Consider the following 24,280-nt stretch of genomic DNA (forward strand, 5'->3'; position numbering starts at 1 on the left):
AGAAAAAAACATACTGTTTCTCTTTCTCCATCCTCTCTCCTCTTACTTCCTTCTGTCCCCCTGTGTGACTGTGGGCTAGGTAGGAGAACGTCTGGGCCGATATGACGTAGAGAAATGCTGTGCCATAGAAAAGGAGGACTATGACACAGCCAAGAAGAAGAAGGAGCAAATGGAGGAGTACAGGATGACGGTGTACCATCAACTAGAGGTCCACAACCTACTGGACATGGGTATGGTGAGTGGCTCAATGTGGCTTCTTCAGTCATTTGAATTGTTGTGACTGGGAATGTACACTATATATACAAAAGTATGTGGACACTCCATACCCGTTGCTGACAGGTGTATAGAATTGAGCACACCGACATGCAATCTCCATAGAAAAAACATTGGCAGTAGAATGGCCTTACTGAAGAGCTCAGTGATTTTCAACGTGGCACCGTCATAGGATGCCACCTTTCCAACAAGTCAGCTCGTTAAAAATCGTCTGTCCTCGGTTGCAACACGCACTACCCAGTTCCAAACTGCCTCTTCCAAGCACAAGCTTAAGATCACCATGCGCAATGCCAAGCGTCGGCTGGAGTGGTGTAATGCTTGCTGTCATTGGACTCTGGAGCAGTGGAAACGCGTTATCTGGAGTGATGAATCACGCTTCATCATCTGGCAGTCCGACGGACGAATCTGGTTTTGGCGGATGCCAGGAGAACACTACCTGTCTGAATTCCTGGTGCCAACTGTACATTTTGGTGGAGGAGGAATAAGGGTCTAGGGCTGTTTTTCATGATTTGGGCTATGTCCCTTAGTTCCAGTGAAGGGAAATCTTAATGCTACAGCATCCAATGACTTTTTAGACGATTCTGTGCTTCCAACTTTGTGGGAACAGACCCTTTCCTGTTTCAGCACGACATAGTCCCCATGCTCAAAGTGAGGTCCATACAGAAATGGTTTGTTGAGATCGGTGTGGAAGAACTTGACTGGCCTGCACAGAGCCCTGACCTCAACCCCATCGAACACCTTTGGGATAAATTGAAACACCGACTGCGAGCCAGGCCTAATCGCCCAACATCAATGTCCGACCTCACTAAAGCTCTTGTGGAAGCAGGTCCCCGCAGCAAAGTTCCAACATCTAGTGGAAAGCCTCCAGAAGAGTGGAGTCTGTTATAGCAGCAAAGGTGGGACCAACTCCATATTCATGCCCATGATTTCGGATTGAGATGTTTGACGAGCAGGTGTCCAAATACTTTTGATCATGTAGTGTATCTTAATGCCTTCATGTAACTATTTTAATTGGGTTTTTGGATAAAACAGCATAAAAACAGTGCTGTAACAACATATCAACTGAAAACAAACATGACCTTATAATGGAAAAATACATTACAAGTTCGTTCACTATGGCAGCGGTTCCCAAACTTTTCCTTTCCGGGGACGACCAAGTCACAGTCAAAGGCTATTGAGGTCCACCATTCGCAGAGGCGCAGAATTATTTTACATAAAATATCTATCTTAGCTGTCAATTTGCCTATTTTATCAGTGAATGTAACAGATTAAAGGCCTATTATGTTTGTTATACAATTGTTATACAATTTGCATTGTGAAAAGTAATGTAAAATTGCTTACAACATCATTATAGTCCCAACTGTTATTATTTTTCACCAAAAAAAAGAAACAGGTTGAAAACCACTGCATTATGGTAATTAATGGTCTTTTTATTATTTTGTAACCAAATTAACTAGCATGTCTACAAATATTCATATTTTTGGTCATTTTAGCAGACACACTTATCCAGAGCGTCTTACAAGAGCAATTACGGTAAACTGCCTTGCTGAAGGGCACATTGACAGATTTTTCACCTTGTCTACTCGGGGATTTGAACCAGTGACCTTTCGATTACTGGCCCATTGTGCTAAACACTAGGCTACCTGGCTTCCCATATATCCAATCTTCCATCATCTTGCATTAAATGACATTTGGTCATCTTTCAACCTTGACACCCACCAACATTGCAAAGCCAAGCAGTTTGACGAGGAAAGCCCTCCGTCTTCTCTCCTCATGTTGACTTTAGATAAGGGAGATGACGGAGTCACCATCCGAGGACTCTCCCGATGTGCCTTCCCCACGCCGCCACCAAGTAGGATACAAGATGAGGGTTGTCACGGAAACAAGGAGGAGAAACCAGGAACCTGTGATCACGGAGACTGTGGGACCTTTCCCCCCCAAACCTGTCAGTCCCCCCCAAACCCTGCTGCGCTCCCTCTCTCTGACACCACGCTCCTACCCAGCAGTGCCCAGGATAGACGTGAGTCCCACACTGAATCACACTATGTAGCACTGTTGTTTGACTTGTGAAACAAAGCATGATTCTGTTTGGATTTCCAGGCTAGCAAAGACTAACGTGACAATTTAAAAAGCTCTGATTGATGCCCAGTTATAGGTGTTATAAGTTTTCTTATGCTATTCACAACTTTTTCCTTTTTTCCATGTTATACCAAACCCCAAAAGTTATTGAAGAAGAGTTATAGCCACAATGTCGCGACAAGAAACGCACTGAGCCCCTCCTTATAATCTGCAGGGGTGTTTGAAACATGGTGTACGGTGTACTCACCAGTGTGACTGCAGACAGGTTCAGTTTCACAATTTAATTAAAAGTGTGAAACAGTTGAGTGACTTTAGCACGAGCCAACCTGGCTGGAAGGCCCTGCTTTTGGCCTTTTACAGGACGGGAGTATTGTGCCAGTTGGCCTGCAGTTAAACTTGGATTAGATATTATACCTGGGTTCTAAAACTCATTATACATACAACGACAGCATAGTCAATGAAAGCAACATTTGTTTTAGTAGATAATCTGATCAATCAATATTTTCACTAGTCTGTCTAGCTCGGTCTGTTTGGCTGGTTACATGGTCTTTTTCTCTTGAACACTGAACATTTCAGTGTATCTCAACACTTGCGATATCTGGGTGTAAGAAATGTAAACCTGCTTAAATCTTCACTCATCAAGTCCAAACTCTTAACCACCTGAACAGGTAACTTTTTTTGTTTATTTCAATCCTCAGTTAGTGTTGCTGCAAGCAAAGTAATATTAGGGTCATGTGAGGTTATCTTAAAGAAATTAATTGATCTATATAGAAACAATAGTTTGATGTCCCATTGATCTCCCATTGAATGACTGTATGCACAGGTCACCACCCTGCCTTATGACGAGAGACCCCTACCTGCCCTGCAGAGAAAGGGGGAGATGCCCCAGAGCCACCCTGAGGAGTCCAGTCTCCCCCCCTCTCCCCTGGCCACCATCATCCCCTGTAGCCCTGGTGTGACTGGGGAGCCTGAGCCCCTGACAGAGAGTGCCCAGAGAGAGGCCAGTTTCCCTATCGAGGTGTATGGAGACGGACTGGTGAGATAAATACACGCAAGCATGTATGCACACACACACACAGGAAAAACCCAGACTTTACATGATGTATCTCTCATAGTCAGTCATCCTCTGGACAGTTTGACTTTCTAATCCTCTCATCTGTCCTAGGTGGCTGGGGCTTATTCAAAAACTTGGTCCTACCGGGAAGATGCCCTGCTGGCTGTCTACAAGAAGCTGACGGAAGTATCAGCCGGGACGCCCAAGGAGAAACTGAGGAACATGATGAGGGCTGCAGTGTTTCTGGTCAAGAAGGCCCTCAAGGATAAAGTATCATCTGTGAGTTTTAAATGGTATCGTATTCCCTATATAGTGCACTACTTTTGACCAGATCCCAATGGGACCTAGTCAAAAGTAGTGCACTATATAGGGAATAGGGTGTCATTTTGGACACAGACACTCCCTATTTAGCCTAGGTATGATGATTTACCGGTAGCTGTGATGCCAGGGGATCTTTTTGGGGGTTGTGTACTTTATTACTCAGAACAGTAGGTTAACATGTTTACCTTTTAGTGCCTTTAACCACACTTGGCCCAGATTGAAGTTACAAACAACATGTAGAACATAAAAATGCCACAATGACTAACCACTCTTGTTGCCTGGGGCTGATTTATGGAGGCCAACATTCATTCTAACCCACGCTTGGGAAACCTGCACTGGGGGAAGTGATATGGTACCGTTTCACAGTAGTGTGTTGCACTGAGAAGTTTGTGAACAGAGTAAATATTGATCATGCAGTTTTAGAGGGTGGTTTGCACACAAAAATAGACAACTTCAGAAATAAATATATACATTTTTTGGCTTAGCCTACACAGCAGGCAGCGGGGACATTTTTGGTAAATGTTTGTCTATTTTTGTGTTCGAACCATGCTCTTATTTGTGGACTTCCTTGTTTAGGCATTATTTAACATGGGATGATGTTATTTGTGACACTTTTCTCCCTGTGTTTGATGAACAAGTTCACAGGGTTTTTCCCTTAAAAGTCTATACAATCAGCGTAATATAGAATGATTAAGTGAAAGGCATTGTCCATGTTTTGAAGGCAGTAGCGGTGCGTGGGTAAAATCACTGGGTAAGCCAAGCAAGAAAAAAAAGGTATACTACAACTTATGAGTTGGAATAATTGTGTTGTTTGCTCTAACCTGTTAGTTCATATGCGTTGACACTGTGATATTTTTGGAGGCTCCTGAGTGGCGAAACGGTCTAAGGCACTGCTCAGTGCAGACTACAGACTCTGGTTCGATCCCGGGCTGTATCACAACCATCCGTGATCGGGAGTCCCATAGGGCGGTGCACACTTGGCCCAGTGTCATCCGTGTTAGGGAAGGGTTTGGTAGGACATCATTGTAAAATAAGAATTTGTTTTTAACTGACTTGCCTAGTTAAATAAAGGTTAAATAAAAAAAAAATATATATATATATATTTTTATTTTTATTTTTTATTTAACCTTTATTTAACGGAGACTTCAACCTAAGTGTATGTAAACTTCCGACTTCAACTGTATATATATATATACAGTTGAAGTCGGAAGTTTACATACACTTAGGTTGAAGTCATTAAAACTCGTTTTTCAACCACTCCACAATTTTCTTGTTAACAAACTATAGTTTTGGCAAGTCGGTTAGGACATCTACTTTGTGCATGACACAAGTAATCTTTCCAACAATTGTTTAGAGACGGATTATTTCACTTATAATTCACTGTATCACAATTCCAGTGGGTCAGAAGTTTACATACACTAAGTTGACTGTGCCTTTTAAACAGCTTGGAAAATTCCAGAAAACGATGTCATGGCTTTAGAAGCTTCTGATAGGCTAATTGACATCATTTTAGTCAATTGGAGGTGTACCTGTGGATGTATTTCAAGGTATCTTCAAACTCAGTGCCTCTTTGCTTGACATCATGGGAAAATCAAAAGAAATCAGCCAAGACCTCAGAAAATAAATTGTAGACCTCCACAAGTCTGGTTCATCCTTTGCAGCAATTTCCAAATGCCTGAAGGTACCACGTTCATCCGTACAAACAATAGTACGCAAGTATAAACACCATGGGACCACGCAGCCGTCATACTGCTCAGGAAGGAGACGCGTTATGTCTCCTGGAGATGAACGTACTTTGGTGCGAAAAGTGCAAATCAATCCCAGAACAACAGCAAAGGACCTTGTGAAGATGCTGAAGGAAACAGGTAGAAAAGTATCTATATCCACAGTAAAACGAGTCCTATATCGACATAACCTGAAAGGCTGCTCAGCAAGGAAGAAGTCACAGCTCCATTAAAAAAGCCAGACTACGGTTTGCAACTGTATATGGGGACAAAGATTGTACTTTTTGGAGACATTTCCTCTGGTCTGATGAAACAAAAATAGAACTGTTTGGCCATAATGACCATCGTTATGTTTATATATAGGTCTAAAGGCAGAGACAATAAGAAGACACAGTGGCAGAATAAATTCAACCACACCTTTGTTTCATCACAAAACCGGAGAGCAACATCTGTCCGGTGATGTCCACAAAACATATTACATGTAACAAACCATTACATGACCTACTACAGCATGGTCAAGCAAGTTAATGATTCCGTAATTTTCGGGCTACTAAACAACTATTGATTTAGAACCACGGAGAGTTGCCTCAAGTCTCAAAGAAAACCGGCGCTGCCTCCACTATTCCAGCACCATTCAACTTCAACATCATCTAATCACCTATGCTAGTCCAATACAGTGACAACTAAAAAATACAAAAAACGATTTAGTCCAATCAACGTCAGCTAAATATGATGTGGCTGTCCATTGTACTGATATCTGTGTTTGTGTGCGTTTGTGCAAGTAGAAAAAACATGTTGACTCACCCTACTTGTAGAGAAACGCCTATGCCATCCTCCTCTTTCATGTTGTCTAAACGGTCTATGATTCTGTCATGATACAGTACACACTTTAAGTTTTTGTTGTCCTAGGCTACCTGGCTAAAATGCCATTCCAGCTAGTTAACATTAGCATACTACATCTAGCTACATGTTGAACTTCCATCCTCTCAGGCCAGGGGCACAATGTCTGAATTTATAGTTGGATCAGAATCGGCGTTATAATCATTGGCCAGTACGGAGAATTCAGTAAAACCACAAGTCCAAATCACTATTTCCATCTCTGGCTAATTTAGGAAAGTGCCAATGCTCGCTGTCTTCTCTTGTATTCAATGCTACGGGCGGCAACAATATCATAATATTTTTGACCAGACCACATCGGATAGATGAGCTTCACATACAGAGACAGAGGGGTGCTGTTTCGCTCGCTCTGAATACTTTCTCTGCGAATTGAAGGAAAATTATGAAGCACAGAGACGAAAGATGCATTATTTAATGTGTTTTTTTTCTACTTTTTTTACTTCTTTTTTTGGGGGGAAGCCTGGCTTCTCTTGGCACACATGAATAGACACCACTGGAATGTGTAAGGTTTTGTTGTCAATTGGAAAGTTTTAGGCTGTGTAAATTGAATTGAAAATGGATAATTTGTTAGCAGTGACAGACACACATGAAGGCCAGATATGTTTATTCACTCTCTGAGTGCTATACACACACATTCTACCCCCCCCCCCCAACAATGCTGTCCCAGTCCCACTCACATTCCCACTGCTCACTGCTAGAGGTCTCTCCTTAAGAAAATATTAGAGAGGATTGGTGAGTTGTAAGTTGCAACTTGTAAGTTGCAACCACTTTCCCTGACTTGTCCTGCAATGAGAAAGATGGTCCTGAGGCATTGGGTCCACTGTTTCCAACCCCCAAAACTTCCAATCTAAGGGAGGACACTCGGCTGCTGAGTTGACTAATGTTATACAAACAAAAATAAAACTAGAGTAAGTAACCATGTTTAATAGGACATTCCAGAATGTTGTAATGAGATTACTCTTTGGTTACTTCTAATGTATGTGTGTGTCGTTGATGGTCCTGTCCTGTAGGTGTTTCAGGCATCCCTGAAGCTGCTGCGGCTGCTGCTGACCCAGTTGATCCCAGGCCAGGCCCTGGGCAGAGCCGAGGTGGTCCACTGCGTGGAGCAGACCTGGCCCAACCTACTCTCCAGGACCGGGGACTCGGCCACCAGACTACGGGCCATGGCCACAGCTTTCATCCAGGTGGGTAGAGTTAGATCAGGGATGGGCAACTTTGATGGGGTGGGGGCCACAGAAAAATCTGAACTCCTCATGAGGGGCCACAGTTGCTCGCGGGTCTGTGTACCCACATGCCGAGGGCATTCAAAAGGGGAGCTGCTGGCCGCATGCCCCCCCTTTGCCACAAAGCCTATTTTAGCATGGGCAGCATCATTGAGGACTTCAGCCAGGCGGGTTGCTGCTCTATGGATGTACTTATCGTGCTCTGGCCAAATTCCCAACCTGGTCCCCTTCATTTGCAGACCTGATTTCTTGCTAGGCCTATATTGCTATTGTAGTACGTTCTTAACCTACACTGTGATAGCAGGCCATTGTGTGGCAGACGTTTGGCCACAAAATGTCTGCTGCCGATCACCCAGGTGGGAACTACATGTTGGTAGTTGTGGATGAGATTAATTAGAGAATATTGCTGTACAATATATCACCATTCCATTACAAACGTCTCATTGACTGCATGCCATCGAGGCCCGCGCCCGATCTAGAACGTTTAGACATGTAGCTAACATTTACTGTAGCTCTGTTTGGATGAAGAGCTGGAAGTGTTGCAGCTGATTTCAAACTCCCCAATAAGCCCCATGTTGTACTAGAAATGTTGGGGCCCTACAGAGAAACGGAGGGACTGTGTTTGTGTGTTGGTGCGTGCGTGCATTCGTGCGTGAGTGCGGGCACAAAACATTATTGGCCTTGGTCTATATAAACAGCAATGGACACACAAATGAAACTTAACATTTTTAGTAGTACCATAAAAATACACATAGCATGAAAGGGTCTTCTGGTCCATTCTAGGAGCAATAATACGTCCTTATTCATTATGCATTCATCTCACTTTCCCAGAACATTCTTGTGAGCAAAACATTAGTAGGGTACTGTAGGTTAGCATGCAATGACCTTTAAAGGCCATTTACACATTATAGAACTTTAGCACAATCTTTCTTTAAAGGCTCTTGACTATGCACCTCTTAAAGATATTAGCGAATAGCGAACAAGCTTGTATTGTAACTTTTCATGAATGGGCTTTGCCAACATAAAAATGACGCTTATGATTTAAGCATATGCACTTTAGATGGTGCCCAAATTGATGGTGTTCCTACATATCTGGATAGATGATAAGCTGTCTTTTTAAAAAGTATATTGATGAGTTAGGTTATTTAATTAACTCCAGTACTTTTCTATGGTGCAATTGTTGTGCCTAAGGTCTGCATTCTAGAAAATGTTAAATGTATCAATATCATGTTTGTATAGAGAAAGAAATGTTGATGTTTTTCAGTGTGAAACATGATTTGAAGGGTCATCCTGAACCTTTTTATATTCACTTCTGTCATCTCCAAAGACTGAGCACCCATTCTGGGGTTTATTAAATCTTTAGATTCCTGGTCGTAGCTCCCTCATTACTGCTTCTCCACTACTACCTCCTGGTTTCAAAATGGCTGCCTTGCCTCTTCCTCTCGCTCCTGTGCAGGACATGGCCCTGTTTAAAGAGGTGCAGGCCCTGCAGTTGGTGCCTGGGGAGCTGGTGAAGCCCATTAAATCCAACATCCCCTCACGGCAGGCCCTGAGCAGGGCTGAGCTACTGGAGAAGCTGCTGGGAGAACTGGGTACAGACAACTCAGGCTTCACTCTGGACAACGTCATGAAGGTAAACACCTAAGGCAACCATGGTTTCTTTTACTCCCACTCCTGGAGGGTTGCAGTGTGTGCAGGCTTTTTTTAAGAACAGTGGACGTCCACTCCCCTTTCATATTTGTTTATTTATTGTGTCATTCAGAATGACATGGAGAGACAGAATAGAAAGTTGCAGGGCGGGTTTTGAACCCATGTGTGGTCTAGAGTCAGCAACACTACCACTGCACCAGACTCCGGCACGTTTTTGCAGGCTTTTGAGCGTTGTCGTCACCCTAGTGCCACTTGCTGTCACACGTTTCTGGGCTCAGGCATAGATGGGAAGAAGAATCTGCAGTTCAACTATCCGGGCTCTTGAGAAGCAGTGAATGAAGACACCCCAGAAGTCAGTCAACACACTCTAGAGTAAAGATAGACTTTAGGCCTCCACTTATCTTGACTTGTCCATTGTCCATTTCCATGCACTTCAATATCTATATCATAAGTTGATCAGTGGAATTGAAGGATGAGAGAGGATTGCCAAATAGATGATGTCCGTGTTTTGAATCAGTCATCCTAATTCACTCAACTCAAATAGGCATTAGTCACCTCTGGTCAGCTGGGGGCATGCTGCCATTGGTGAATGCCACAGCACACCCCAACTCTCTCTCTCTCTCTCTCTCAGGACAGAAGATAATATTTTAGCTATGGTATACAATATAGCCTTCACATAAGGCTCAGAAGCATACGTACATATGCATAAATATGTGTTCCATAAATTAAACCACCAAATAAATAAACAATAAATAACAAGCATATTGTGGCATATACAGTACATTGCTTGAAATGCAAGAAGCAGTACCCAGTGAACATAGGGAATAGTTTATGTTTCCTCCATATAGACCAGGGCTCTCCAATCCTGTTTCTGGAGAGCTACTGTCCTGTAGATTTTCACTCCAACCCTAATCTAGTGGACCTGGTTCTAATAATTAGCTCGTTGATAAGCTAAATCGGGTTAGTTAGAACTGGGGTTGGAGCGAAAACCTACAGGAGGGTAGCTCTCCAGGAAAATGGTTGGAGAGCCATGATATAGACAAATGTTAATGAGACATGTTCATTATCTTTTTTCTTGCATGCATCAAAGGTTACTGTATCACATTTTATTTTCCCTCTCTCTTTTTTCATATTTAGGGAAGTATAGCTATGTTTGGTAGGAATCTAGGAGCCAGGTTTTCTGAGTGAGTAGGCCTCATTCCCTTCGTTCCACCTCAGTGCAGGGATGTACAGTACTTAGAGAGCAATAACAGGCCTAGGAAGAAGACAAACCCGGATGCTAGGATGAACAACATTGTCCCACGCATTTGTCTGTGTGGCAAAGTTCAGCAGGTAATCTGGTCTTTGAGATTTCCCTCCACTATCGAGATTCTGCAGTTGAGTCAGTGGCCTGTCACCTCGTTTCCTGGAGAAAGTGATTAGCAAAGTCCCGGGGGTGCCCACTTTGATGTATTCTCTCTCTGTCTCTCTCTCTCTGTCTGTCTCTCTCTCTCTGTGTCTCTCTCTCTCTGTCTGTCTCTCTGTCTGTCTGTCTGTCTGTCTGTCTGTCTGTCTGTCTGTCTGTCTGTCTGTCTGTCTGTCTGTCTGTCTGTCTGTCTGTCTGTCTGTCTGTCTGTCTGTCTGTCTGTCTGTCTGTCTCTGTCTCTGTCTCTGTCTCTGTCTCTCTCTGTCTCTCTCTCTGTCTCTCTCTGTCTCTCTCTGTCTGTCTCTCTCTCTCTCTCTCTCTCTCTCTCTCTCTGTCTCTCTCTCTCTGTCTTCACTTCCAACAGTGACCTAGTATCTATGTGTCAACTATCCAAGTGTTGACAAAGTGGGCAGTGTGATTGCCTGTCCTCTCTAGTTGACGTCAGACTTCTTTTGGCCGGCCTCTGCTTCACCGCTGGGTTTATGGGAGGCGGGAGCAAATTGTTAAATTCTGCACCGGAGTCCCTCAAGTTGAAGAGCCCCAGACGGTACTCTCCTCGGTGGCCTGTGTTTGCATGTTTGTTTGTGTGTGCTTGCAGACAGCTAGCACATGCACCAACTCCTTTATGTCAGCTCCTTTCAATGTTTGCTGAAAACTTTTGGGATAAGCGTTGCATTCGGAGGCAATAGTGGGAGGGCATTTCCCTATAATGCTTTCTCGCTGCCTAAGACTGGAATTGGTTTCAGTTGAAAACTGTTGGTGTTCATTGACAGCCCTTCAGGAGTCTTGGCGCACCACTTGTCCTAAAAACACATAATATGTAAACCCTGTGGGTTCAGTCAGTGAGGTGTTGTATGAAAATCGGTCTCACGGTCATAAACGTGAATTCCCAGACCCAGTTTTCCAGTTTTGTCAACACACCTGATTGCTATTGTAAGATGATGGCTTCATGTCCATCCTCAGGTCTGTGTCGTCTCACTGAACAATGGGGGTTTATGCAACTGAGCCGTACTGCTTGAGTTTCACACCTCTTCCTCCTCGGGCTCCCAAAAATCTCTGAGGCCTCCCTCCCGGCAGTAGTCAGTAGCACCACCTTGTTAAAAAATCCTTGGGAGAACCCTGCTAGGTTGCTCTTTGCTCAGTGCAGGGTCAGCCGGGTTATTTCCCCCTGGTCCGAAGACTAATACATTTCTCCCTTTCCCCTCCGGTTACCTGGGAGATGGGCCGGGAGCCGGAGCAAAGAGGTGATTGAATTTCCTGTAATTAAAATGAGAAGCAGTGAGAGACAACGTAGAATAATGGCTGCCTGTCCCCAGCCCATTGACTCAGGGAGAGTATAGGTGCCCTTTGTACACAGTTTACCTTTTGAGGTAAATGCTCTCTCTGAATGTTCTCTAGCTGATATGCTATGATGGCTATTGAGCTATCATTCTCACCAGACTATCGTAATATAATGACTGTTGGTTTAAACAAGCATTGATTAGTATCATGTTTCAATGAAATCTGTAGAATTTCTACATATCACACATGCAGGCTTTTTCATTCAGTCAATAACTGTAATTTATACATTTAGTTGTTTCATTCACTATCTGAGTGGTGCTTGCATGCTTGCTTCTTTTTGGACATGCAACCTCCTTTTGTATTTCATCCTCTGTACAGATACATCATGCTAAACTCAGTATGTTGTAGCTTTTTTAACCTGCTAATGTATCCTCTTTGTTTTTGTTTAATTTCTGTTAAGGCTCTTATAGGCGGTTTACCAGACTACAAATGAAGCCTTGTTCTGGACTAAAAAGCACTTTCAATGGAGATTCTCCATTAAGCAGGAGTTTTTTTCTCCAGGATTAGACTTAAACTGTCTCTGGTAAACCAGTCTTTTTGTTTCCGTTTCAGCTTTCTAAAAGATCTTGTTCTCTTGTTTATCACATCTGTGCCTCTGTGTCAGTTCTGTACAGGTGCGCTGCAGCACAGCGCGTCAGAGGTGAGAGAGACGGTCGTGCTCATCATCCTGGCTATGTACCGCCTGCACAAGACCGCCATCCTCAGCTACCTCCCGGCCAACGATGCCGCCACTCGCAAGAACGTCCTCTATAAAAACATATTTGACGGCTTCGCCAGGATCGATGGGCGGCCGGTGGAGTCCCAGGCAAGGCTCGGCCCATCTGTGTGCTTGAATGAGTCATGACTTGACGTTGGACACGCTGTGATTCTGAACAAGTTCCCACAGTTCTTTGGGATGGGTGACAAGCTGCTTATTTTCTGTTGCTTGGGTTCTCTCACCCCATTAGTCCCATTAAGTAATGACCGTGCTACTATTAAGTAATGTTCCACTGCTAAAATTCTGGCTGTGTCTCCTTGTGTAAGTTTAAGGACACATCGTCATCACTGCAGTAGAGTCTGTCTGGAAGGCTTCCAGACATGACTGGGTTGTTAGAGAAGCATGGGCAAACACACAGAGAGAGAGAGGAAGAGCGATAGAGGAGAAGAAGAACGACAGAGGGAGAGGAGAAAAGGAATGAGTTTGTGAGAGAGAGAGAGACTTATACAGTACTATGGCATTAAGTGTGTCACTATACTTCTTTAATTTTGTTTCAGACGTCAAAGAAGGGAGGCTCACAGCAGGAGGGGGAGAAGGAGAAGGAGGAGATCCGTAGTCTTCAGGAGCAGCTGGCTGCCTTGAATGAGATCAGTGTAGGTGGAGCTGTCATCACTGCACTATTAGCTCATTTCCTTCAACAGGCCAGCGTGTCTGTGTCACTCCTCCTTGTGGTGCACTCATTCCACTGTACAGACCACTGAAGTGAATAGAACACACACGTAATAGTCTCTATGGTATTGATTATTTCCAAAAGACACTTAATCATATGTACCATTGGTATGGATATAAGCACAGGTATATGGTTTTACAACACTTTTTAGACTGTATGTACTGTATGTCTGCAAGTCTGTTGATTTGTGTTTTTTTTTTTTTGTGTTTTTTTAAGAAGGGCAATTTCAAAGTGGAAAACGAGAAGGGAAATACCAAAGGACAGAAGAAAGAGGCTGTAAAAGTTGTAAAAACAGGTCTGTATGAACCCTATCCTCAAACACTGTATACTGACTTTGATAAACCCACCTCAAATACCACAAAAGGTTTTGGCCAAAGCCATTGTGGTTCACGTTTTTGTTTTTACGGTGGAATGCTGGTTGCACCACTGAGACATTATTTTAGGGACTACAGTACACTGTCCCTCTAGTTTGTAGTGACAGGTGAAAAATCCCTGTTGCTTTCCAGGTGTCAAAACTGCACCCCAAAGCAACCCGGAAGATGCAGGAGATAACCAGTCTTCAGTTGTCAACAACTTGGACAAGTGAGTGTTGATGCCCAGCAAAATCAGAAGGGAATCTACAAAGCTGACTGAAATGCTGTAAAAAATGGTCTAATACATAAGAGTGGAAAACAGCTAATTGGCAACATGGAATGCCTTTGAATTTTATTTTCCAGCCTGTATTTATTCATAATGTGTTTCAGTCTGTGTATTCTTAATGTTATAGCGTATGTATATTCTGAATTGGTTTCAGCCTGTGTATATTCTCAATGTGTTTCGGTCGGTGTGTGTATATTCTCAATGTATTTCAGCCTCTGTATATTCTGCGGTGAAAAAGATGAGTCCTTCACTGAGGATGGATTGGACCTGCACTATTGGAAGCACTGTCCTATGTTGCATTGCTGTGACAAATGTAGACAGGTATGCAAAGGCCAGTAGGGCCACTTCAAGTAACTCCTATCAAAAAATGACAAAATGACCCATTGCGGAAGGACCATAGGGAGGAGAACCAGCAGGAGCTTTGGGTGGAGTAAGCTTTGGGTGGAGTAAGGATATGACAGTGTAGTGCGTAGACACAAAGTGTGGTTTTGTGTGTCCTTGTGTTGGTGACCAGTGTGTTTTTGTGACTGATGTTGTCTCTCTCAGGTGGTTGAGATAGCCAGCCTCACAGAGCACCTGTTGGGGGAGTGTGAGAACAGGGCCAGGTTCAGTCAGTGCCCTCGCTGCTCAGAGGCCGTGCCCACTGACGAGCTCACCCACCACACCCAGAGCCCTGCCTGCAACCGTAAGTCTCAACATTCTTCTAGCACTAGCGAACTGCTAACATTGATAACTGCTTACCCTGCTAACCTTGCCAAATGCTTGATCCCTTCTTTGAGTCTTTGTAAGCAAGTATATTCTTACAAGAATCCAACACAGCCAAAGATATTGAGTCTTTTGTGCTTGTTACTATATACACTCATCTACTCTTTCATTCATGCCTGTCCATTAACCCTCAGGGGCTCTTAACAGTTGGGTTGTCAAGTAAGCTCATTAAAACAGTACTTGTGTAAATGACTGATAGAAAGGAAACATTATCACTGAGAGGTAACATCACTGCATGGAGTATATACATTGGCGCTCTATAGCTTCAATAGTGCTGAATAAAATGTATAGACAACATCCTTCCGGTTTGCGGGAGAATGGGAACATTTTTGTAAAACAATAGCATGGCAGTGTTATTATTAGGGCTAGCACAGTAAATGTATAACCGTGTAACCAATGATTATGGATAAAGGTCATGAATAAAATGATCGTCGTAACTGTTCTAATACTTTCATTTTATTGTATTTTTAAGCAGAGGTCCGTGTGGTGTAATGACTCTGAATGGTCAGACAGCTACCAACAATGACACGAAGCTGCCATGTGGGGATTCGTAGGTGGCTTGTTTTAGCTAAACAACCAACCCGTCTATACGTTTTGTCCGGTTTGTAAAGATTCAAAAACTATACTAAAAGCCACCATCTCTGCTGAAATGAACTACCGAATGTAATTCTTGGTGAGTATGGAAATGTATAGACTGGTTGGTTGTTTAGCAACAAAACCGACGCGTATTTGCAACAATGGGGCAAAACAGACTGGGTTGGCTTAGATTGTTGACAACATGTAAACTATATTTTGTGTCTGTTTATTGAAGTCATAAATACATTTGCACAATGAGCACTTGTTGTCTCTCAAATACATTGTTACAGTTGTTGGTTAGCTAGCAAGCACATTTGAGCCATATTAGCATAAACGTGACATCAGTCAAAACACCTCAAAACAAGACATGGTATCAATAACAAGATACAATGAGTTGAAACAAGCCATCTATGATTCCCCACATGGTAGCTTCTTGTCATTGTTGCTAGCTATCTGGCCATCCAGAATCACAACAACACACAGACTTCTGCCTCATTGAAGCGTGTGCGTTGTTTTCGTGACATTGGCAGCTAACCCATCTATAAGTGAATGTAAATCCGAGACATAGCAAACATTGCAAACAAAGATTTGTATAACTAACCCAAGACCACAGCCTGTCTTTTCCAATGGGAACAAATGAGTCATAGTGGGCAGAAGAAGCAAGGAGGTGGGCAGAGCCAAGCACAAGCTAGAGATGATAATCCTAACAGGGTGGAACCTAACAGGGTGAACATTTGGAGCCTAAATTAGCCATAGCTCTGTGGGTTAAGGTTAGAATAATGGTAAGCACTTGAAGATTTTAACATTAGAAATGTTATCACGGTGGCAATGTAGGAGTGAGACAGACTAACATAATGAAACATGGAAAAATAGATAAAACCAAGTGTTTAATATTTATTTAGCTTTGCACCATTGTTTTCCCACCAAACAAATGATGACACTTCATGAACATGATGTCATTGTGGGAAGGGGCTGTTTTCTTAAAGGACTATTACTGCAAACTAACAGGGTGGAAAGTGATATCAGGGACACACAATGTTAAATACAATAATAATAAATACAATCATGAAAAAAAGTTATTAAGTAATGAAGAAAGATATTAAATGTATTATTATTTTATGGCTTCTATTTCTCGTAGAAGTTGATGAATAACACCTGAGGACATGGCAGAAATGCCTATGTCCACTGGAGAAAAAAGTTTTCAAAATGCATAGATTCTCTTTCAAGATCCATATTTTTGTGTTTTTAAGGTAAAGAACACGTGACCTTTTATATTTAAAGCCTTTTGCAATCTACATTTTACCCTACAAAGTGATATTTCCTGGGGACAGAAAAGGCACCGCATTGTAGTAATGACACAGCTAACTAATTCAGAACATCAACACATCACAAGCAGATGCAGAAAGGAAATCATTTCGGACAATTTAGCTTTTGATGTGATTTGATTGGTGTGATGCCAAATCCAAACTGGCCTCCCTTGGGGGGCGTTTTGGTGCGCAAGGACCACCCACAGTTGCGCTCAGCTCAACACTGATTGGCTAATTATTTTATTTTTATGCTCACTGGGAACAATCAATCAAATGCTACGGCGGCAACATGTCATACATGTCCATTTGTCCAGACAGCATTAGATACATGGGCTACACATACTGAGACAGAGGGGCGCTGTTTCCCTCGCTCTGAAGATTTCTCCGTTGAGATAGGTACAGCCAATTGCGAATTGAAGGGAAATTATAAAAACTCAGAGATGAAAGAGAAATAGTTTTATACTAAATTATTGGTCAATTTTTGGGGGGAAGCCTGGCTTCTCTTGGCATTCATGAATACATGCCACTGGTGATGTCATTTTCTGTGGGCATTTTGGGGTTCTGTGCAGGGCGGTGCTATTCATGTTTCTCTTTGTTTTCAGCTCCTGGCTCAGTCAAAGGCTCCAACCACTGTCCTTTGTGTCACAACAACTTCATGTCCGGAGAGGAGGTGAGATTCTGTTGCACTCCCACAGATTATATAATAACGGACCGCAAATACTGGCCTTGGTCCTTTTCACTGTAGTCAGTCACTGTCAGACTCAGGCCAAGCATTTGGAAGGGCCACTTAAGCATTTTTTGGGGATGACTAAGTTCAAACAGTAAAAAATGTGTGTGTGTGTGTGAAAATATATAGTTGAACTCATTTAAACTCAGTTTTTCACAATTCCTGACATTTAATCCTAGTAAAAATTCCCTGTCTTAGGTTAGTTAGGATCACCACTTTATTTTAAGAATGTGAAATGTCAGCACAATAGTTGAGAGAATGATTTATTTTAGCTTTTATTTCTTTCATCACATTCCCAGTGGGTCAGAAGTTTACATACACACAATTTAGTATTTGGTAGCATTGCCTTTAAATTGTTTAACTTGGGTCAAACGTTTCGTGTAGCCTTCCACAAGCTTCCCACAATTTTGGCCCATTCCTCCTGACAGATCTGATGTAACTGAGTCAGGTTTGTATGTCTCCTTGCTCGCACACGCCATTTCAGTTCTGCCCACAAATTTTCTGAGGTCAGGGCTTTGTGATGGCCACTCCAATACCTTGACTTTGTTGTCCTTAAGCCATTTTGACATAACTTTGGAAGTATGCTTGGGGTCATTGTCCATTTGGAAGACCCATTTGCGACCAAGCTTTAACTTCCTGACTGATGTCTTGAGATGTTGCTTCAATATATCTACATAATTTTCCTTTCTCATGATGCCATCTATTTTGTGAAGTGCACCAGTCCCTCCTGCAGCAAAGCACCCCCACATGATGCTGATGCTGCCACCCCCGTGCTTCACGGTTGGGATGGTGTTCTTCGGCTTGCAAGCCTCCCCCTTTTTCCTCCAAACATAACGATGGTCATTATGGCCAAACAGTTCTATTTTTGTTTCATCAGACCAGAGGAAATTTCTCCAAAAAGTACGATCTTTCTCCCCATGTGCAGTTGCAAACCGTAGTCTGTTTTTTTTTATGGTGGTTTTGGAGCAGTGGCTTCTTCCTTGCTGAGGGGCCTTTCAGGTTATGTCGATATAGGACTCGTTTTACTGTGGAACTATAGGTAATTTTGTACCTGTTTCCTCCAGCATCTTCACAAGGTCCTTTGCTGTTGTTCTGGGATTGATTTACAACAAAGTACGTTCATCTCTAGGAGACAGAATGTGTCTCCTTCCTTATGCGTCTCCTTATTTTTTATAATTCAATCTTTGAGAACTAACAATCACAAAAATAAAAGCTAGACTGTCAGGGAGAATAGAAAATACCCAAAATAATTAATTTAGCAGTATTGATTTTGTTATAATTTTTTTTGCAAAAGAACACATCATTAGGCATGGCAAAATGCATAGAATTGCAGGAAATTCACTTTAAAACTGCAACATTTTCTCTCAGCTCCATTGCAAAATGTGTAGAATTTGCCGAAAATGTACTTTAAAACTGAAAAAAATGCCTTGCTAAAATCAAGCAGTGCCGACAGGCCAACCACTCCCATTGCCACACTCCATGTCACGCCCACCACCTAAGCCCCCTTTTGATCCAGAAAAAAAACTGATTTAAACAGTACTTCTTGTCAAAACACAAAATATGCCTGCAGTATTACAAAAATTGTGTTCAAATGATGACCTGGCATGAGTTTTCATCAAATGTAGCAATTTCAACTAAGGCAGGTGCATGCTGTTTTAGGCTGGGATTTAATCCGATCGTGCTTTGTCGGCTATGCACCTTTTCAAAGGGAATGTTCCCTTCTTCGCTAAGACCACATTCACGGCAAACTCTGCATATGTGGGCTCAATCGGAAATTACCTTTAAATGGCGCCTAGCCGACAAAGCTTGATTTGGATTCAAACCTGGCCTTAGTTTAGCTTGTCACCTTTAGAGACAAGGGAAAAAAAGTGACACATGTTTAAAGTGGAACTGACAGCATTTTAATTACTTTGCAGATATGAAACAAACAGACAATCATAATATCAGTAAAGAATATCAAATTCCCAGTTTATGCAACAAGAAATAAATACTTTAAAAATAGGTTCTATTTGACCCAACATTCCATGATGTTGGCAGAATAGATGGATTCAGTTCAATGCGTGATTAATATAATTCACCAATACATTTATTCGTAGTCCAAAAAATATTGCTATCAGGTTGTAAATCACAGCTGGCCTGGTACATTGTTTGCTGCCTCTATTCGGGATGCACTGTTTCAGTGTCAATGACTCATTATTTTGGACAAAAACTGACAAATGTAACCAAGGCTGGGCATGTCAATACAACCAAACTAGCGATGGCAATGATCACAAGTCAGTCATAACGTGGCTAATATGCTAGCGTATCTATTTATGTAGCAAGCTAAAAACACTAGCTATCTAACTGCTAGGAGAACGTCATGTCATTGGAGAAGTGGTTGAGTGCCTAACTTTTTCCCCTTGTATCATTTTTTGGTGGCTACACAGCTACGGTAGAGATGCACGTGTCATTTGGTTTGAAAGTGAATCGCTTTGCTAGCTATGTTACCATATCTCTTGCGTTCGTGAATTCACTGTGGCTAGCTACCTACTCCGATTTCAGAGCACACTTGTGTGAGTGTGTCAGAGCGTAGAATAACTGAATTTACGAACGCGCAACACCTGCTGAATTTGTGCCACTTTGTGCAACTTCTGGTGCGCTTTTATTGTGAACACTGAGGCTGTACCTGCTTTAATTACAATTATAACAGTGGCCAAGTAGGCTACTGTGGCTATTTGAATATAATGTAGGCCTATCAGTGGCCTAACATCAAACCAGCCAGCTAACGTTAGCTACTTAAACAACAATGAACATAGTGCCAAATCAGGTTGTTACTACACTGCATGAATATGCTGGGTGCTAACCAACCAGGTTCAATGTTAGCTAGCTAACATTAGACTCTAACTAGCAAAGCAAACAACTCTGGGATACAAATAACGTCCGCTACAGAGCCAGCCAGCTAACGCTAGCTAGCTAATGAAACCACTTTGTCAAAATTAGAAACGTGTAATATCTGAAAAAGTCCAGCGTTAGCTCGCTACAATCTTACCTGTATACATCATCATGCGTGATGGACATGTCTCCCTGTCATGAATGCCATGCCACAGTTGCTCTTTGTTTGAAGATGTAATCCGGAGACAGGTGTTTTGTCCATCTCTTTAGCTATCATACTCTAATGCCATCATACTCTAATGCCACTGATTTCAAAACTTGATCCGCCAGACAGTGGAGAGCAACACTTAGCTATGCAACTCCGCTACACAATGCATTTTTAAAAAGCCGTGTTCGACAGGATTACCAACACAGACTGACAGCTCAAATAGGCAGAAGCCTTCTATATGGCAGACCAATCCGAACTCCTCTCTCAGCATGTCCAGCCACTCATTATCTCAGCCAATCATGGCTAGTGGGAAGGTTGCTGACTTTTTCTGTGGTTTAACCAACTAGGCTCATAATTTAACAATTTTATTCGTATTTACAGATGGCATACAAGTTTGTTATTAAGGTACATGAAAGTTAACATGTTCGAGAAGGCATTTCTGCAAAACAAAACACATTTTGATAAAATATTTTTGACGTTCAAACAGCTCTCCTGTGAAGTTGTGAATTGCGACATACACCCAATTTCCTGAATCGGGTCACATATAGAGATACTGCAGCTCTGATTGGTTATGCTGCACCGATCTGGTCTGTAGAGTATGGGCTGAGTTGTGCCTGCCAATGCAATAGAATCCTACTCCGTTGTGTTCCTGCCTACAAGAAAATCTCTTGCATATTTAGTTTTGTATGTTGCAATGAAAGTGGCTAATATTGGCAATTCCCACAGTAGAGGGAAATATTGATAGTGTTAACTAAAGGGCCAGAAAGTTGAGTGAAGTTCAATCTCATGCTTCTCTGCGCAGGCTAATATTTAATCTGTGACAGTCCCAGGGGAGCTGCGTATAGTTTAGAGGGAACATTGCTCATGAACGCTCTATATAACATGTAAACAGCCTAACCAGGTTAGTGAGGTGTTCTCTCATTTGTGTCTGGAAGTAGCTAGCTAGCAAGCTAGCCAACTTTAGCCAGTTAGCTTGGGTGCTTGGTTGGGACAACGCATGCAATGGCAGGCAAGCTGCAGAAGGACGAGCAGGCTATTCCCCATCATTTATCAGTGCAATTTTAACGGCCAACCAGCTGAAAAAGTTTGAAAGGGTTTATCTAATGTTCCTTCGTTAGAGTTTAGCTCATCTTTTTCTGACTTGCATTAGTTGTTGATCTTGTTGTTGTTGAGATGCATATAGGGAAAGAGCCAACCTTTTTATGATTGTATGATAAATAGAACTGTAACGTTCCCAAAATGTAAGAGGACTCCCATGGTATTTAGGTACATATTTGCAGAAATCCATTCAAGTGTATTTTGAGGCTTTTGCTGAAATGCGTTCTAATGATCTAAAGTTGCGCTGTTGCAACTGCCTGTAAACACAGTCCAGTTCAAAGTGAATGATGGCAGGCCCTTTGTTTGCATATAGGCCTACTGTACCTCTGATTGGCTATGGTGCACATGTCTGCGTAGACTCCGGTCCTGGACGAGACAGATGTTTTTATTTTATTTACTGCAATGTCTAATTGTGCAAACACCCGGCCGCTTTCCCACTCTACCTTGCTATAGAATTTTCATAAATGCTTTAGTATACGTAATTCCCAAACATTTTAAGAATTTATGAAAACTTGAAAATGACCATATCTAAGCGCTCGTTTGTCAGAAAATGTATAAAAAACTGTAATTCTTCCTGGGGGTGTATATTAACAGATTTTAATAAGATTTCATGTTGCTAAAATGCTGTCAGTTCCACTTTAAGGTGAATGAGACAGTAGGCTAAAATACTAAGTAGATAGATATAAAGGTGGTTTAGGACTTGTAAGGGCATTCACAACCACTAGCACAACCAGTTTTACCATGCCTCTCTCTTTTCCTCCCTCTGTCAATCTGCCGCCACCACCCAGAGTGCTGCTAATGTTAGGCTTAAGGACCAAACAGCTGTGTGGAAAACATTGTCTGTCTTTAAAGTCACAGTGGACTCCAAAGCCCTCACTTCAAAAGATAAATGTTATTAATCCAAAGGAAAATAAAATGTGACAACTGTTCTTGCATTATGATTTCTTTTGGGCATGGCATTTTGGAGAAAAAATGTAATGGTTAAAGATGTAATCGCCTTTCAGTTTCTTTCTCCGATGTTCATTTGTCTTTTTTCCCCTAATCAATCATACAGCATAGCTCACGGCAAAGCATCTCCTTCCTTTACTTAATTCCATCGTTTGATACTTGGGCTTTCCATGTTGCCTGGCCACTTAAGTCAGGGAGGGGCAACTCCAGTCCTCTGGGGCCTGATTGGTGTCACACCTTTCCCCCAGCCTTAAAGCTAACACACTTGATTAAACTGAATACCATGATTAGTTGATTATTGGAGTCCAGTGTGTTAACTGGGGCTGGGGCAAAAGTGTGTCACCAATCCAGGCCCCCGAGGACTGGAGTTGCCCATCCCTGACTAAAGTATTGAAATGCTCTTGTGTCCACAGGGCAAAAGAAACACTGGCAGCACCTCAAACCTTTCATCCTTCTGATGAAATGGCTCAAAACAAGGCTGACACGTTACAATACAATACTATTCAACTTTATTGTCCATATGTTACAGCGAACAACGTAAGCTCATCTTCTGCTCTGTACTAAATGATAACTTTTCTGCTTATGCTTCTGTTTTTCAATGCCTTACCCACCACTAGTGTGCGTGGCCAAAGAGGTCTATTTTCATGTCATCTGACCATAGCACCGGTTCCAATTCAAGTGCCAATGCTGTTTAGGGCTGCGGGTAGCACTCCCACCCCTCTACTTTCTCTTCCTCTGTATCTGCTGCTAAAGCCATTTTCTGTCACTCTAAATGTCAAGCTTCTGCCTCTAACCCTATGAAACTTTTTTTCCCACATTCTCCCTCTCTGCGGACGACTTTGAAGAAAAAAAGGTTAACGACATCTGCTCCTCATTCACTCAGCTTATTGAGTCCACTGGTCCCACTCACACAGAACTACCCTCCGCCTTGACCTCTTTCTCCCCACTCTCCAGATGAAATCCAGCGACTAGTGGGGTCAGGCCACTCGACAACCTGCTTGCTCAACCCCATCCCCTCCTCCCTTCTCCAGACCAGCTCTGAAGACCTTCTCCCATTCTTCACTCCCCTCCTCCCTCACTTGACTCGGCACACGTCAAAAATTACACACACTTGAGCGTGCTGTTTCTGACCAACTCTCGCTATCTCTCTCAGAATGATCTTCTTAACCGAGACGGGTCACTTAACTGAGACTGCTCTTCTCTGTGTCTCCACACTGCCAAAGCTGCCTCTCTCTCCTCTGTCCTCATCCTCCTAGATCTATCCGCTGCCATCAACACCGTGAACCATCAGACCCTCCTCTCCACCCTCTTTGGGCTGTGGGCGTCTCACCTACCAGGGGACGTGGAGAGGATCTGTGTCAGCACCACTTACTCTCACTACTGGTGTCCCCCAGGGCTCAGGTCTATGCCCTCTTCTCTCTATACACCAGTCGTTCAACTCCAACACATCCTCACATGGTCTCTCCTATCATTGCTATGCAGGTGACACTCAACTACTTTTCTCCTTTCCCCCCTTCTGACACCCAGGTGGCGACACGCATCTCTGCGTGCCTGGCAGATATCTCAGCTTGGATGTCGGTCCACCAGCTCAACCTCAACAGGATGGAGCTGCTCAGTCTGCTCCAAGACCTCTCCATCACGGTTGACAACTCCATGGTTTCTCCCTCTGACCCTTGGTGTGACTCTGGACACCCTGTCGTTCTCTGCAAACATCAAAGCAGTGACTCTGTCCTGTAGGTTCATGCTA

The 24,280-nt window shown here is 42.8% G+C and overlaps 1 protein-coding gene across 2 annotated transcripts in view; it reads left to right on the forward strand.

The window, feature by feature from the left end:
• LOC115165845 (centrosomal protein of 104 kDa) overlaps positions 1-24,280 on the forward strand; it is a 44,952-nt gene that overhangs the window by 9,522 nt on the left and 11,150 nt on the right. Inside the window, exons 8-20 of one of the 2 annotated variants that reach the window (XM_029719272.1) lie at positions 80-235; positions 2,060-2,293; positions 3,176-3,388; positions 3,518-3,685; positions 7,359-7,532; positions 9,028-9,204; positions 12,572-12,772; positions 13,222-13,317; positions 13,611-13,689; positions 13,901-13,976; positions 14,246-14,354; positions 14,580-14,718; positions 17,284-17,351. In XM_029719272.1, coding sequence (XP_029575132.1) covers positions 80-235; positions 2,060-2,293; positions 3,176-3,388; positions 3,518-3,685; positions 7,359-7,532; positions 9,028-9,204; positions 12,572-12,772; positions 13,222-13,317; positions 13,611-13,689; positions 13,901-13,976; positions 14,246-14,354; positions 14,580-14,718; positions 17,284-17,351 — 1,890 coding nt within the window. The remainder of the gene's footprint in view (positions 1-79; positions 236-2,059; positions 2,294-3,175; positions 3,389-3,517; positions 3,686-7,358; positions 7,533-9,027; positions 9,205-12,571; positions 12,773-13,221; positions 13,318-13,610; positions 13,690-13,900; positions 13,977-14,245; positions 14,355-14,579; positions 14,719-17,283; positions 17,352-24,280) is intronic. The other variant, XM_029719273.1, reaches the window with a different exon arrangement.

The sequence above is a fragment of the Salmo trutta genome, chromosome 28 (assembly GCF_901001165.1).
Source record: "Salmo trutta chromosome 28, fSalTru1.1, whole genome shotgun sequence".
NCBI lineage: Eukaryota > Metazoa > Chordata > Actinopteri > Salmoniformes > Salmonidae > Salmo > Salmo trutta.